The sequence below is a fragment of the Melospiza georgiana genome, chromosome 15 (assembly GCF_028018845.1).
Source record: "Melospiza georgiana isolate bMelGeo1 chromosome 15, bMelGeo1.pri, whole genome shotgun sequence".
Lineage (NCBI taxonomy): Eukaryota > Metazoa > Chordata > Aves > Passeriformes > Passerellidae > Melospiza > Melospiza georgiana.
In genome coordinates this window covers 18,026,380-18,043,106 of record NC_080444.1, presented here as the reverse complement: position 1 = coordinate 18,043,106, position 16,727 = coordinate 18,026,380, and the positions used below count along the sequence as shown (strand labels likewise).

Genomic DNA, 16,727 nt, shown 5'->3' with positions numbered 1-16,727 from the left:
GTGACCCTACTCACAGCACCCTCATCCACCATCGCCCAGTGCCAGCCCCATCTCTGTCCCCACAGTGCCTGTGGCCAATGCCACCATCACCCCTGGTCCCCTGTTGCACCAGGTGCACACAGGTGACAATGTGACCCTGCACTGCTCGGTGCAGGTGGGCTCAGCCCCTGTCACCTTCACCTGGCTGCACAACGGGCAGGAGGTGGCCCAAGGTCCCCTACTGGAGCTCAGGGACATCGATATGGGATGTTCAGGCACCTGCCCAGTGCGTGGCCACTCACCAGCTGGGACAGGATGGGCACCATGTGTTCCAGGTACTCAGCCCTGAGCTGGCCCTGGAGGTGACACCTAGCTCACCCTGGCTCTCAGGTAGGGTCACAGAGGGTTGCTGGGAGGTTCAGGACACCTGCAGTTCACCCCAATGTGTCCCCTCTGTCCCCAGCAGTGGCTGTGAATGTCAGCAGGACCTGAAATAAACAGGGCCAGGAGACTTCTTCTCCTTTTTAATGCCGTTATTAAAAGTAATCAGCTCAGGATTGGGCAGCTCAGCGGGGCTGCAGTCTCCCGTCGTGTCTCCCAGGGTGACTCAGAGGAGGAGGATAAGCACAGTTCTGTCCACTAGGGGCAGAGCTGGGGGATCCGGTCCTCGTGGGAGCCTTTAGGGCGTGGTGTTCCCGTCAGATGTTCATTTTGCTGGCTGTCTTAGCAGGCCCTCATCTCCGGGGACGACTCCCATGGTCAGGGCGAGAGGGACTCCGAAGGTGTTCCGCATCTCTGCAGGCTCAGCACTCGGCTCCTCACATCCAGACATCACTCTAGTCTCTCAACTCTTATTTGGCTCGTTGTTTTTTGGGTTTTCTCAGTACATTTGGAGCGGGAGACCCACACAGCATGCTGGTCTTGGAGTCACTTTGCATAGCCCCCCCCCACCCTCTCAGGTGTCTTCACAACTTAGTCTTGGGCAAGCTCTGCTAATACAAAAGGAGCGATTAGCCACAACGACCCGTAATTACAATAACAAAACACGCAGAACTTCGGCAGCTACACTGATCTGGCTGCCTTTGTGTAACTTTTCTCACAAAAAAAATATTAACCGAATTTTTGTTCATAACAGTCCCCCCTCTTTTTCTTTGATCGAGCTTAAATTTTAAGCTCGCATCAACTCACAATTTTTTTGTTTTAAATCTACTATAAATGTCTTGTGCACTTGGGTAATCATAGTTACTTAACCTTGTTACTTTCCTTGGTTTCTTCAGGTTGGTCTGCACCGCAAGTACTATTTTACTAAAACAGATAAATAAGCATAGTAAAAAGAGCAATCGTCCAAGTACACACACAGTGAGAAAAACTACTTTTTCCCATACCTCTTTTCTGAAAATCTCCAGGTTCTCCCACCCACTGGGATCAAGTGTAGGAGTTTGATCTTGATTATTTACACATGCTAATCTTATTATTTAATTTGAAATGTTCCTAATTATTGGATTCTTTATTTTTTATACTGCCTGGATCCGGATGACTTTGTTTAACATAGATATTGGGATCCGAACTTGGCTTTTACAATTTTGGATTTTCTCCATTTCTATTTCACTTTGCCTGTTTTGTTTAATTTTTCTCAAATCATTATATATAGGAACTCCCAAACTTGATCCAGTTTCTTTGGGTAATAAGAAAATTGGTCTTATCACTCTAGTGGTGCAGCTGCCAGAGCAGTCTCTTGACAATTTGGTGTGTGTTGTGGTATCAGAGATCAAACCTAGGGGTTTAGAGCTCCCCTGAAATGTGTTCCAAAAGGGGTTTATCTCTTTTCCAGTACACTCATATAAATACTTGTAACAAACAATTTTTCTTACCATTTTCACCATTTCTTTTCTTTTTACTAGATCTGCTGAGCTTGTTTCAGCAGCATCACATTCAAAGCACAACCAGGCTTCCCCTATAGGGCACTCTCCTAGGAGTGGCTGCCTAAAAGTGGCAGTATTGTATGCTATCCAATACACTCTCTTATTTTTCTGATAAAGGACCAATTGGGAGAGGTTAACACAATCAGGGTTAGAACTAATGTGGACTCTTGACAAGGAGCTCACTTCCTCCTCATAGCGGGGTTGGTACCATTCACTGCATGGCTCAGCTGGGCTTCCCAGAGCACCACCAGCAATCAGAGCCATCATTACTACCCTTCCCAAGAGTCCGGTATGGGTCATCTTGCACAGCCTGCCCACCCGGCCTTGCCTCTTGGGGAATTTTTCTGAGAAGAAGCTTCCAAGCTCTTTAGAGTCCCTTCTACCCGCTTCTCTGGTTAAACCTCTCTTGGTCTATTCCCTTACAATTTTCGTTTCCCCCAGGGGAGTGTTCTGTAGAGGATTAACCTGGAGTCTTTAGAATTAAATTGGGGAACTTAAACCAGAATTACTTATTTACAGTCTTAAACTTTTTACCAACATCGTTTACACAGAACAGTCTTGAAACATTTTAAGCAATGTTAGAACTCTTGATACCAATTTTTTCCCACACAGTTCAGTCTTTTTGACTCTTCCTTCTGAGAGTCAACTTTAAATCACAGTATACTCACGTGAATTAACTTGTGATGTGGATGAATCCTTATCCAGTGCCCAGAGGTGAGAGTGGTGTGGACTCTGGCCCAATGCCAGAGGGAAAAACTGGGAGTCTGGCCCAATGCCAGAAGGAGAAAGGGGTGGAGTCCGGTCCAATGCCAGAGGGAGAATGGGGTGCAGTCTGGTCCAATGCCAGGGGGTGAGAGTGATGTGAGTCCAACCTTTTTCTTTTTGGTCTGCACAGTCGAATTAGTAATGAAGAGTACCTGAAACGGGCTTTCAAACACAGGCATTAATGGTCTGTTATTTTATGATTTTATCAAAACTCAGTTTCTCTGTTTAATGTTATTGGTTAATTTCTCTTTTTCCATAGCTTGCATGTTTCTCTCATCAACTTCTACATACTCTGTATTTTGCAAGGAGTTGTATTTCTCAGCTAACTTAACTCCCAAAGTACTTTTATTCCCCTATTTTTCTGTGTATTTAATTCACCGGTTTTCTGTTCTATTTTCCACACATTCCTTCACACCCTCAAGACACAAACTGGATCACTATTGCTAGATAATCACGGGTCCCTGTAGCCCCCCTCACCCTGGGGTTGGCCCACAGGTCTCAGTATCTCTGGGCCTCTTGGAAGGGCCCTGACTCTGGTTGCCTCTGGTGCACATTCACCTGTGAGGCTGTCTGCATGTCACTCACACTCTTACAGCTACGGCTCCCTCACACATCTAGGGAGCCCTAGTCTGGTTTGCAGGTCACACACACTCTTTGGCCACAGCCCCCACCTGCCCGGGGGACACAAGCCTGGTTTGCAGGTCACACATACAAACACTTCCACTGCCCCCTTCCCACCTGCCCAGGAAGTTGAGGCTGACTTTGCTTGTGACTCACTCTCACACACACAAGACAAAAATAAGGTACCTTTTACTTTCACATCACTTATTACAAGTTAAGTATTACTGGCCAGTTTTGGTGCTATTGGATATCCTTTCTACCTAGCTGTTTTTGTCTAACTTCAGATGTTTTTTCACTATACTATACTATACTATACTATACTATACTATACTATACTATACTATACTATACTATACTTCTTAGTACTTTGTTGAGACAGGACTTATCTGCCCCTGTATCTACTCAAAAATTCAAATTCTTCATTTAGGGGGCCCACCTCAAAGTTTACCAAGGGATCTTCTAGATGTTGCATTGGGTCCCCTAAAGAGTAAAGCCCCTGACCCTCTAATCGTCACCTCTAAGGATCTTCCCTAAATTATCTTGTTCCCTGGCTATTGCCGCATCGAGACTGAGCTTTCTACAAAACCTCCTGACGTGTCCTGGCTCTCCACAGTAATAGCAATGTCGCTCTCTCAAAGGGCCTTGAGGTGTCTCCATCCCTCTTGCACCTGACAGTACTGGCCTCTCCTTGCCTCCTCCTGGTGGTGGACCTGCCCACCCCACACTTTCTCTAGCTACAGCAACCATGATCTTAGCCTTGGCCCTTGCTTTATCTTCCTCCCTCCTTAAATACACCTTCAATGCCTCTTTTAATAACTCATTTATGTCCTTCTCTTGCCAATCTTCCATCTTTTCCAATTTTCTCCATATATCAGGCCAAGATTTGGTAACAAATTGGATTTTTAGTAGCATTTGACCTTCTAGGGTGTCTGGGTCTATTCTAGAGTACAACTGGAAGTTCCGCTTTAGGCAGTTAAGCCAGGCAGCAGGAGCTTCATCTTTCTCTTGTGTACCCTCAAATGCCAATTGGGTATTAGTTCCTTTGGGAACTGACTCTTTGATCCCCCGTACTATCAAAGACCTATATTCCCTCATGGCCTTCCTGCCCTCCTCCTGGTTAGGGTTCCAGCTGGGATCCGTTAGTGGCAATTTCTGTTCACCTGTTGGCACCTGGGGTCCTGGATGGTTATCTTTCTCCCATATTCTTACCCCCTAATCATCTGGACCTCTTCTGGGGAAAATAATATACTCAGGATGGAATTCATCTCCCCCCAACTGTAGATATTTGGACCTAGAAATTGATCCACTTGGTTGGCTATGCCCACTGGGTCCTCAACTAAATGCCCCAACTCTTTCTTGAATCCTCTCACCTCAGAAGCAGTTAGGGGAGCATTCACAAGCCAATACCTCCCGCTACTCCTCCCATAGGAACCTCTCTAAAGAGAAAGAGTCTCTCTGCCTTGGAGGTCTTGGATCTGGTGCTACAGTATGGCCCATCTTCAGATGCCAAACTACTTTGAGGGATATCTGGGTTACCCTGAACTTTCTGCCCATCAGCAGGTGTATTTGCTGATAGTCGTTTACTGGACGAGGAGACATTTGTGTCCCAACTAGGAGGAGGTAAAGGGACAGCAATAGGAGGGGGAGAAGAGCCTGAGTGGATATTAAGCGGAGCTGGAGAAGGGGTGGAGAATGCAGCAGGTGGAGTAGGCGCTTGTGGTGATGCAGAAGGAACTGGAGGAGATACTCGGTTTATCATAGCGGAAGCTGAAGAGGTAGGAGGAGTTTGAGCAGGTGGTAATGAGATGGCAGCCGGGGGAAGAACCGGACCTGCCATTTGAGGTGCTTGAAGAAGAGGATTATAAGGTGGAGGGGCAGAAGGAGGCAAATAATCCAGGGGGTCCCATCTTTTACTAGTCTTATCATCCCCTCCTTCATTCCCCTCTTTCTTCCTCTGTACCTTACAAATTCACACCCCTTCATCCCCAACAGCGCTCTTTAACCAGCAAGCTACATACAATAATTGCTCAGGATCAGTATCTCCTCGAGCTGTCAGATAATTATTTAATAGTTGGCACATCCACTTATCCTTTGTCCCACACCAAGGTCATCCTCCTTGCAACTCTAATTCTGGCCACACTTCCATACAATAATGGATCATTTTCACTTTAACTAATCCCTCCGTGGCCTCTATAGAATGCCATTTTACTAACAGTTCTCCTAAGGGACTACTGGGAGGTATATCCCTCAGTCTCTTGCCGGTCTTTTTACTATTACAACTTCCCATTTTTCAGGTCTCAATAAAAAGGTCCCAAAGGTGCCTCTACTGACTGGGAATTTCAAAAAAAACCTTATTTGAGGAGCTTCAGCCTCCTCCACTTAACTTCAAATTTCTGCCTGATGCTCAGGACTTTATACTGAAAAAACTGCCCGATCTCTTGATTGCCCAGCTTTCCCAACGTCAGGTCTTACATCTATCGGGACTTGAACGCCCGAAGCCTCGGCCTAAGAATCCGGGTCATGCCTGACTCCCTCAGTCAGGAAAAACAACTGCCTGATTTTTAGTTTGCCTAACCCGCCAATTTTTAGGCTTCACCATATCAGGACTTAAAAGCAAACCGCAGCCTCCTTTGTCAGGACGTACTTTGCCGGCAGGGCTTGTGAGCTACCCGAATCCTTCTCGGGACTGACAAATCTTACTTGAATCCTTCTCGAGACTTACAAATGCTACCCGAGTCCTTCTCAGGATTTACAAATCTGCCTGACTTCCCTCTGTCAGGACTTACTTTAGGTGCGTGCCATTCATACACAATAATTCCCTCCGCACGCCTGGAGGGGGGGGGGGCCCTTTATTCCCCCTTGGGAGACGACTCACTCACACTAATTCCAAGCACCGCCCCCTGTTCCTGGCTGGGTTTCTCGCGAAAAGCCAGAAACGCAGTACTAAGGGGTCCACTCTCAGGTCGAGGGTCCAGCTGCCGGCCTTCGTCTCACTCACACACACATGCGCACGTCTCCCACTCCCGCCACCAGATTTCTCACCAGTCCGGTGCTCCTCTACGTCGCTGTTCCTGAGCCGATCCCTCTGGTCCTAATAGCCAGCTGTCCTGAAGTTCCAAGATGGCCAGTCTTGAGTCTTTTTGCGGCGTGGCTATTCCGGACGAGTGCCCCAGCTGAAATAAACAGGGCCAGGAGACTTCTTCTCCTTTTTAATGCCTTTATTAAAAGTGATCAACTCAGGATTGGGCAGCTCGGCAGGGCTGCAGTCTCCCCCCATGTCTCCCAGGGTGACTCAGAGGAGGAGGATATGCGCAGCTTTGTCCTCTAGAGGCAGAGCTGGGAGATCTGGTCCTCGTGGGAGCCTTTAGGGCGTGCTGATCCCCTTCCGTTCTTACTCCTCCTGGCCGAGTCGGCTTGGTCTCACCACTGGGGATGACTCCCGCGGTCAGGGCGAGAGGCTCCGAAGGTGTTCAGCATTTCTGCAGGCTCAGCATTCGGCTCCTCACGTCCAGACATCACTCTAGTCTCTCAACTCTTATTTGGCTCGTAGTTTTTGGGGTCTTCTCAGTACATTCGGAGTGGGGGGGGACCCACACAGCATGCTGGTCTTGGAGTCCCTTTGCATAACCCCCCCCACCTTCTCAGGTGTCTTCACTATTCTGGGAAAGGTAAAACTTAGCCTTGGGCAAGGCTCTGCTAATACAAAAGGAGTGATTAGCCACAACGAGCCGTGATTACAATAACAAAACACACAGAACTTCGGCAGCTACAATGGTCTGGCTGCCTTTTTGTAACTTTTTCTCACAAAAAAATATTAACCGAATTTTTGTTCATAACATACTGGGTTCTACTTGGGATGAACTGGGCTTTACTGGGGTTATACTGGTCTGTACTTGGAATGAAATGGGCTGTACTAGGAGGGACTGGATGAGGGTGATTTGGCTGTTCCATCTACACCACATCCCATGTGCCGAAGCTCCCACCTATCACCGCCCATAGCCAATCATCGCCAGGGATTCGGAACTAGGGGCGGTGCCTACATGGGCGTAATATTTTATTTTTTGCCTACAACTCCCATCATGCCCCGCAGCGCAATTTAACCCCATTAGAACCGGAACTACAACGCCCGTCATGCCCCGTGCTCCACAGACCACCCCCCCCCCTGGGGATCCGCCCCCATCTGTCCCATTAATGTTCCCCAAACTCTCCAGGATCCCTCAATGCCCCCTCAGCACCCGTTCGGGACCACTCCAAAGCGTCCCCGGACCCTGTGAGTGCTCCCAACCCCACAGATGCCTGGTACAGCCACTTCTGGGAATTCTTCTCCTCTCATCCCCCGTGGCCACAGAGCCCCTCAGAACTCCGTCCCGCACCTAAAACTCCTGCCATGCCCCGGCCCTAAAGAGCCCCGGTTAGAGTTCCCCGAGCTCCCCGCAAGTTCTCCCGAACCGTTTACGTTCCCCTGAGGACCTCAAGTCACGGCTCGGACGCAGAAGTGTCCCCGAAGAGCCTTCCCGGACCCCCAAATGCTGCGTTTGAGCCACTTCCGGGACTACGGCTCCCATCATGCTCCGCCGTGCACGTCCAGCGCTGTTTCATCCGGGACTTCATCTCCCGTCATGCCCCGCGCCACATCAAGAGCCATTGCAGCTGTGCCTAGAACTCCCATGATGCTCTGCGGCCTGGTTACTATTAGACCCGTGCCTACAACTCCCATCACCCCCCACGCCCCAGAGAGCCCTGTCAGATCCCTCCAAGGGCCCGCCCGTACCCCGAAGGGTCCCAAATTCCCCTCCCTGACCTCCAAGGGCACCCCTGGACCCCCAAGTGCTGCCCCGGACCCCGAATTGTCCCTCAAAATCCCTGAGGGCCCCTCCAAGTGCCCACCTGGCTCCCCCAAGTGTCCTCCAGACCCTCCAGTTGTGTCTGAATTCCCTCCCCAGACCCAGAACTGCCCCAAATGTGCCCCAGAAATGTCTCCATGGACAGAGTGGTCCCTTTTACCCTGTGTGAGAAAAATATTATAAAAAAAGATTACAAAAGGTCTGCAAATATTAATAATTACTACAAAAAGGAAGAAATAAATAGCCAATAGATCTTAATGAATAAATTAAGAGAATTGTGTTACTCGGAAGCAATGACTAATACCTTTTTGGTTGCTAAAAATGTATAGATTTTTTAAGAACAGCATAAAAATTAGGTAATAAAAGTCCAGAATAATATTTTTAGAAATAAGAAAAATATAATTATAATTTTATTAATTATTAAATTTTATTTAGAGAGAAAAAAAGAACATTTTAAAAAAATTTTTTGGATGTCAGTCTCAGATGGGTGATGTCAGACATGGTGAGGCTGGGGGTGAGGAGCAGGTTGTCCAAACAGGCTCAGCCTGCAAGGGGCTCATTCTTCTCTGTGCCCAGACCTCCTAAGGAGACATTCAGCATCAAGATCACTTGGGGAATGCTTCTATCAGCTCTTGTCTGAAATGAAAAGTAAAAAAATATTTCCTTGACTAAAACCAAAAATCATGAGGTGCATTTTGGAATCTTCCTCCTGACGAGAACTCCAAACTGACTCAAATCAATACGCAAGGCCTGGAGACTCCAAGACAATGCAAGGGAGACAAAGAGCCCCAAGGGCTTTCTGTATTTTAATCAGCGTCATGGTGGACTTGGGGCTGAGTTCAGGATCCTCAGGCACTGAGAGAAGGTTGAAGAAGGTGCTCAAGGAGTCAGGAACAAAACTCCAAGTCCCTTGGAGCATCACTGGGCCCCACTGAGGGCAGGCAGTGCCAAAGGCTGCCCAGGGACTGCTGAGAGCAGATCCTTGAGGCCAGGATTGCAGGGAGCCAAAGGCTCTGAGCAGGGAACTGCAATGCTGCGCAAGGCCTGGGCTGGCTGCAGGATGCAGAAAGGCCAAGCCCTTAGCCCAGCCTGGGACAGCAGGGCCTGTCCCTCACGGGTGGCTCGGGGCTGTTTGTGGGCCAGGGGGATGTGAGGGGCAGGAAGGACAAATGGCATCAACCTGCAGGCCCTGCCAGCCTCCCCAGGGAGGCCGAGGGAGAAGCAAAGTGCAGCCCCTGCCAGGAAAGTTCCTCCTGTGGGGCCTCCAGAGGCGCTGCTCGAGCCCAGGGCACAAAGGCCTGGGTGCCTGTGGCCCTGCCAGCCCTGCCCAGCCCTTGGCCATCTGTCCTGCAGGCTGTGCCCCCTGTGTGTGCTGCTCCTCTGCCCTGGCCAGCTGTACTCGCCCATCTGACTGTGCCCCAGCATTTCTCACCCAGCGTTTCTGTGCCCTCCCTGGGCTCCCTGCACCCAGCGCTGCCGGCTCCTGGCACACAGAGCCTGACCATGGCCCAGCCTCACGCTGCCACACCTCCAGCACCAACATTCTGCCCTGCGAGGGACTTTGCTTTCTCCTCAGCTCCAGGCTGAACCTTCCAAGCTGCACTTTGGGGAGGTTTCCTGCAATTCCCTCTGCCAAGGAAAACTCTGTCTTCTGCTGGTCACAAACAGAGAAGGGCTGGTGGGAGATGTGGTGGTCAGAGGCTGTGTGGGGCAAAGTGTCCATGAAAGTTTTTAAATATTCCAGGAAAGAAGGAAAGGCATCAACAAAACGTCTACAACTGGCTGGATGGCCAGGCCCAGAGAGTGGTGGTCAATGCTGCTGCATCCAGCTGGCAGCCAGTCACCAGTGACGGCCCTTAGGAGTCTGTGCTGGGGCTAGTTCTATTCAATATTTTTATTGACAACTGGATGAGGGTGTTGAGTCTTTCATTAGTAAATCTGTAGAAAACACTAAATTAGGAGCATGTGTCCATCTGCTGGAAGGCAGGAGGACTCTTGCAGAGAGACCTGGAGCAGTTGGATGAATGGGCAGAGTCCAGTAAGATGAAGTTTCATTTTAAAGTCCAAGTGCTGGGTCCTAAACTTTGGCCACAACAACCCCTGCAGCACTACAGGCTGGGGACAGAGGAGCTGGACAGCAGCCAGGCAGAAAGGGACCTGCAGGGACTGATGGACAGCAGGCTGGACATGAGCCAGCAGTGTGCCCAGGTGGCCAAGAAGGCAAATGGCTCCTGGCTGGATCAGGAATGGTGTGGCCAAAGTTTAGGACCCAGGGATTCTTTCCCTGTGCTCGGCACTGCTTGGGCAGCTCCTTAAATGCTGTGTCCAGTTCTGGCCCACCAATTTAGGAAGGACATGGAAGGGCTGGAGCATGTCCAGAGAAGGGCAACAAGGCTGGGGAGGGATCTGGAACACAAGAGCTTTGAGGAGTGGCCGAGGGAGCTGGGGTTATCCTGGAGGAGGCTCAGGGGAGACAAGCAGTGTCAGGGACCAGGTTGGACTTGATGATCTCCAAGGTCCTTTCCAACATTGCTGATTCTGGGATTCTCTGGAACCACCCTTGCAGCAGTTGCAAGATGAGCCCTGGGCTTCCTCTGCAGAAGCTGCTGCAGCCCAGGTCCCTCAGCTTCTCCTGCCAGCCCCAAAGCCCATCCTGTCAGTCCTGCAGAGCCTCTGCAGCTCCTCCTCACTGCCCAGAACAGGGAGCCCCAGAGCCAGACACAGCAGCCCAGATGTGCCCCCCTGGCCTGGGGTGCCTCTGCAAGGGAGCAGCACGAGGCACTGCAGGAGCCTGCAGACAATTCCTGCAGCACTTGCAGGATGATTTTGCTGCCCAAGGGATGTTCCCATGGTGCCAAGTCAGGAACTGCAATGGTGAGTGGGGCCAGAGAGGAAAGGGCAAACAGGGATGGGCTGTTTGAGGGGAGGGGACAGCAATGGGCAATAGGAAGAAATCTGGATCAGGAAAGAGGAAGGAAAGCAATGGTGAAGGCAGGGAAATGCTCGGGGCAGTTTGGGGGTGGCTGCAAGGCAGCCCTGGCTCTGAGCAACAGCATCTGCAGTGGGACAGGAAACTCCCAGCTGATGGGAACAAACTTTCTGGCTGACTGCAGAGTCCAGGACAAAGCTGAGTGGTTTCCCTGGTGTCCCCCAGCCCTTGCTGGCCCCAGGGGCTGATGGCATTTGTGCTCCCTCAGGTTCATGTCCCCACAGCAACAGCATGGGGGGTGCTCCCCCTGCTCTGGGCAATGCAAACAGGGGCTCCTGAGCCAGTGCTGCCGTGTCTGTGCCTGCAAGGATGGGGCACCTGTGTGAGCTGGGGGAGAGGCCAGGGCTGCAGAGGGGGGATGTTGTTGGCAGCTCCATGAGGATGCTCTGGGACGCTGCCCTGGGCTGTGCAGCATACTGGGGATGGATCAGCCCCTGTTCTGCAGCTCCTTCCCGTCTGCCCCAGGGCCCTTGCAGAGCCCCAGCCATGCTCTTTGCCCCCAGCCTGCCCATGGCCAGCCTGGGGCTGCTCATGGGGCTTTTCTGTGCTGAGCATTGGCCTGGCCGTGTTCTTGGGAGAGCCTGGGTAAAGAGCCTGGAGCCCCCAGGCCCTGGGCTGCGGCATCAGCGCTGCCCCAGCAGTGCCCATGGCCTGTCCCTGCTGCAGCCCCGGCACTGCCACCTCCAGGACTGTGGCTGGCCCTGAGAGCACTCCGGCCCTACAGCAACACCAGGCCCACCAGGGCAGCGGGGCAGGGCCACGGCAGCAGCACTGGCAATACCAAGTGCTGCTGCTGCTGGGCACAGCTGCTGGGCCAGCACTGATCTGCCCCCAGCTCTGCACACAGACATTGCTGCTGCAGCTCCTGAGAAGACAACAAAAGGGCATCTCTGCAGAAAACTCTGCTGGGAGTTCCTTTAGTTCCTTTAAAGCCACAGAGAGTGCCAACCCTCATTGACACAGTCTGTGGCCACAAGGAAGGTGGAGAGACAACAGATGAAAAATGGCACAAACACTGACATTTATTTGTGGACAGTATGAACAAATGTAAAACAAAGAAAAGCAACCCCCAAAATGAAACCACCAAGAAGTATCAAAGATGACCTTTTTTACAAGAGTTTAGCAGAAAATGAACAGCAGTTTAATGTTCCTGAAACCATCTAGTCATCTGTCTCCACACTGCAGCCTTGAGCTCCTGGTTCCTCAGGCTGTAGATGAGGGGGTTCAGGGCTGGAGGCACCACCGAGTACAGAACTGACACTGACAGACCCAGGGATGGGGAGGACATGGAGGGGGGCTCCAGGTAGGTAAAAAATGAGGTGCTGAGGAACAGAGAGATCACGGCCAGGTGCGGGAGGCAGGTGGAAAAGGCTTTGTGCCGTCCCTGCTCAGAGGGGATCCTCAGCATGGCCCTGAAGATCTGCACATAGGAGAAAACAATGAACACAAAACAGCCAAGTGCCAAACAGGCACACACTGCAAGAAGCCCAAGTTCTCTGAGGTAGGTTTTAGCACAGGAGAGCTGGAGGATCTGTGGGATTTCACAGAAGAACTGGCCCAGGGCAATGCCATGGCACATGGGCAGGGAAAATGTATCGACTGTGTGCAGCAGTGAAAAGAGAAAACCACTGGCCCAGGCAGCTGCTGCCATGTGGGCACAAGCTCTGCTGCCCAGGAGGGTCCTGTAGTGCAGGGGTTTGCAGATGGACACGTAGCGGTCATAGCACATAATGGTCAGGAGGGAAAGCTCTGCTGACATGAAAAAGGCAAAAAAGAAAAGCTGAGCAGCACATCCTGTGTAGGAGATTTTCCTGGTGTTCCAGAGGGAATTGTGCATGGTTTTGGGGACAGTGGTGCAGATGGAGCCCAGGTCACTGAGGGCCAGGTTGAGCAGGAAGAAGAACATGGGCGTGTGCAGGTGGTGGCCACAGGCTACGGCGCTGATGATGAGGCCGTTGCCCAGGAGGGCAGCCAGGGAGATGCCCAGCAAGAGGCAGAAGTGCAGGAGCTGCAGCTGCCGTGCGTCTGCCAATGCCATCAGGAGGAAGTGCCTGATGGAGCTGCTGTTGGACATTTGTTCTGCCCCTTAGCATGGAGTTCTGTAAAAAAAGTAATCATGGAATATTTGTGTTTGGAGAGGACTTGATATATCCCAGCACAGCCTGGGAGCACTTTCCCCCCACTGCCTGCCCAGGGCTCTGCTGCCTGGAGCTGTCCCTGCCAGCAGCTGCTTCCCTGTGCCCAGGACTGGGTCCTGCCAGTGCGGCCAGAGCCCAGCCCACCCCTGGGGGCTCAGCTCTGCCCTGCAGACCCCTCCCAGCTCTGGCACTGCCCAGGGGATGCTCTGGCTCTGCAGGGTCTGATGGCAGAGTCAGAGCAACCCTGAGGAGGCTGGAAAAGTGACACCTCTGCTGCCTGTGAGGGGCCCTGTGCTGATTTCTGTCATTGCCTGCTTTATTCAGATCTCAATTTATTTAATCTGAACTTAACTGAGATATGAATATCTATGGGCAATTTCCCATCTTGGCAACCCAAAGCAGTAGATTAAAAAAGCAGGATTTTCACTTTTAGGCAGCCCCTGCATCGCTGTACTCCCTGTATAATCTACTTGGAAATGTTCTGCCGTTAAATGTCATGCTGGGAGTGGTCCTGAAAAATGCAGCATCCTCCCCACACAAGCAGAACAATTCCAAGCCTTACCAGCTGTCCCCTCCCACCCAGATCTTGTCCCTCAGTGCTGGAAGCAGCTCCCCAGAGTGGCTGAGAGCTGTCCCTGGCAGGCAGCAGAGTCCCTGCCCCAGCACAGCGCCCTGGGCTGCAGGACCCTGCTCTGCATGACAGCCCTGGGCACCCCTGGCTGCTCTGCACAAGAGACAATTAGAGAATGTATTCACAGGGTCTGCAGGCTTTGGGATGTTGCAGCTTTAGGAGATCACTCCAGGAGCTGCAGCTGCATTGTCCTGCAGCCAGAGGTTCCTGTGCCAAGGGCTGGCAGTGATTCTGCCCCAGGCACTTCTCAGCACCTTCCCAGCCCTGACTGATTGAAGCTCTCTGTGCCTCTGTGCTGTGCCCGGGGTGGCTGCAGGCAGTGCCCCAGCCCTGCTGGGCTGGCAGAAGAGCTGCTCATCAAGAGAAATGTGCTTTTGAAGCTCTTCTTGGTTAGCAGGAGCTGCCTCTGTGCCAGGAGAGCCCAGCCCAGCCCAGCTCAGCAGCACAGACACAGCACAAGGACTTGAATGAGCCTCTGGGGCTTTGTGCTCAGGCCCTGAACATCAGTCCCTGAGAGGGTGCTGAAGAAACCTCTCCAGAATTCCAAGTCAGAATCCAACTCCAAAGTTCCTTGGACTTTCAATGGGTCCCAGTGAGGGACACGACTGAGAAAGTGTCCCCAGGCCCCGGGCAGAGCAGAGAACTGGAGACAGTGATGACCGGTGGGGACAAACAGAAGCCAAGTCTTGGTGCCCTGGGGCACAGCAGCAGGGTCTGTGCCACCAAGGGCTGTGAGGAGACACCTTGTCCTGAGGCACTGGGGCCTCCTGGCACAGCCCCAGCCAGGCTGGGCACTGTCAGACCCTTGTCCTGCCCTCAGCATCCCCCCCTAGCCCACATCCCAGTGGCCTCAAGGATCTGCTGGAAGGAGTCCCTGGGGAGCCTTGCTCAGGAATGGTCCTGGGGGGTCCTTCATGCTCCCAGGGACTGCAGGTTTTTCAAAGGACTTTGGGTTTTTCTTTTGCCTTGGAGTCTCTGAGAGGTTTGTGCAATCATGGCCTCTGATTATCTGCTGTAATTAGTCCCCGGAGAGGCTTCTTAAGTAATAACACTTAGTAGGACTCATTAATTCTTCAAGGTACTTCAGTTATTTTAAGATATTTGGTGTTTCCCTTTTGCTACAGACTCTGTGAGAGGTTTGTGCAATCATGGCCCCAGTTATCGGCTTTAATGAGTCCCTTGAGAGGTCTGTATTGACACTCAGTTGTGCTCATTAATACCTTGAGATACTCAGGGCTTTTAAGGTACTTTGGGTTTTCCTTTCTGCAGTCTGAATCTCTGAGACGTTTTTTTGCCATCCTGGCCTCCAATTCTCACCTCCAAGGGGTCCAGGAGGAGCCTGTGCTGGGATGGACCTCAGTGGGACCCTTTCATGCTTTGTTTGAGACACTTTGAGGTTTTCTTCTGACTTTGACTCCTGGAATGGTTTGTGCAATCTTTTCTCAGGCCCTGAGGTTCCAGGGCTCAGCTCCAAATGCACCATAGGGCTCAGAAGGATCAAGCAAGTCCTTAAAACCTGTGACTCTGCCTTGATCTCCCTCTGGTCTTGTCCTGTTCATCAGGAAGGTTTCCTTTTACAGTTATGGAGAAATATTTCCATGAGCTTTTAAGAAACTTGTAATCCTATTTTAAAGAGTGTATTTTATTACTTTTCTGTTTAGAGAGGAGCTGATTGCAGCATTCTGTGATTGATATTGATGTAGGGCCACTCCTAAGGAGGTCTGGCCCGGTCAGTGAAGTTTTACCTTGGAGCTGACCCAGTGGGACAACCTTGCCTCACATTCCATAACCCCATGTGAGAAATCATTTTCACTTTCAAAAATTTAAATGGTTTCTTAGGACCTTATCAAAATACAACCAAAGGGTCTTGATTATCATATCTTTGATGTTAAATGAGTTCCCCAGTCTGAATCAACCCTGTTTACCATCCCATATCGGGGAATGATTGATTCTAGAAGTGTTTTACTCACAGCACTGCCATTGGCTTTCACAGTGGGTACCACTTCTACCCTATGAGTCAAATGATCTACTATCACTGGCAAAAAATTTCCACCGTTGTACGTGGGGAAGCTCAGTAAAGTCTACTTGGCTGTTTTGAAAGGGCCATAAGGCTAGTTCTCACCCTCCCCTGGGTGTTTTCCTTATGACTTTCTTATTCACTTGTTGGCATATCACACGCTGTTCAGTTACTAACTTAGCTATTCTGAAAATTCCTTTGCATCCCCAATCCCTTAGAAATTGACCACTTAGCACTTGTGTACCCTAATGTGTTGTTCCATGTATGCCTTCTAGCATTTTCTTGGCAAGGGGTTTATTCAACATTTGCCACCCATCTGCTAATCTCCAGTTCTCTTGTTTATCTTTCTTGGCTCCCATTTTGAGGAGTTGTCCCTCTTCTGTCCCACTGAATATGGAGACTTCTTGCATTTCTTACATGAGACTTAATGTTATTGTTGCCCGATTGATAAATGACACAAAACTCGGATAAGTTTTGTGGGTGCTTTATTAAGGGCCCGGGGAACTGGGGGACTCATGTCCCAAAATCCGAGCCCCCCAATTCACGTATGGGTGCTTCCCTCTTATACATGCGATTCATAACAAAGTCTCCAAGAAACAGTTTCCCCATTCCCCTTGCCTAGTCTCTAAGAAACAGTTCCCCGTTCCCCTTGCCTGGTCACAGACCCCTTGTGATACATTCCTTGGTTCACAAACAAGATCATTAATCCTCTGCTTATCTTATTCTAAGAGCATTGTATGCTGCCTCCAGACAGGTTAGCATTCTTACTTTCCTGCACTAGTTTAATTATTTATTAAATCCCTAAGACTACCTGCTAGGTT

At 50.7% G+C, this 16,727-nt stretch overlaps 1 protein-coding gene across 1 annotated transcript; it reads right to left on the bottom strand.

Annotated features, from left to right (window-relative positions):
* Positions 1 to 12,261: 12,261 nt before the first annotated feature.
* Positions 12,262 to 13,083, bottom strand: LOC131090040 (olfactory receptor 14L1-like; the record flags this gene model as incomplete). Its single annotated transcript, XM_058035111.1, has 2 exons — positions 12,262 to 12,528; positions 13,009 to 13,083. Coding segments are annotated over 2 exons (342 nt in total), but the record flags the coding sequence as incomplete, so codon positions are not given.
* Between the last annotated feature and the right edge of the window lie 3,644 nt (positions 13,084 to 16,727).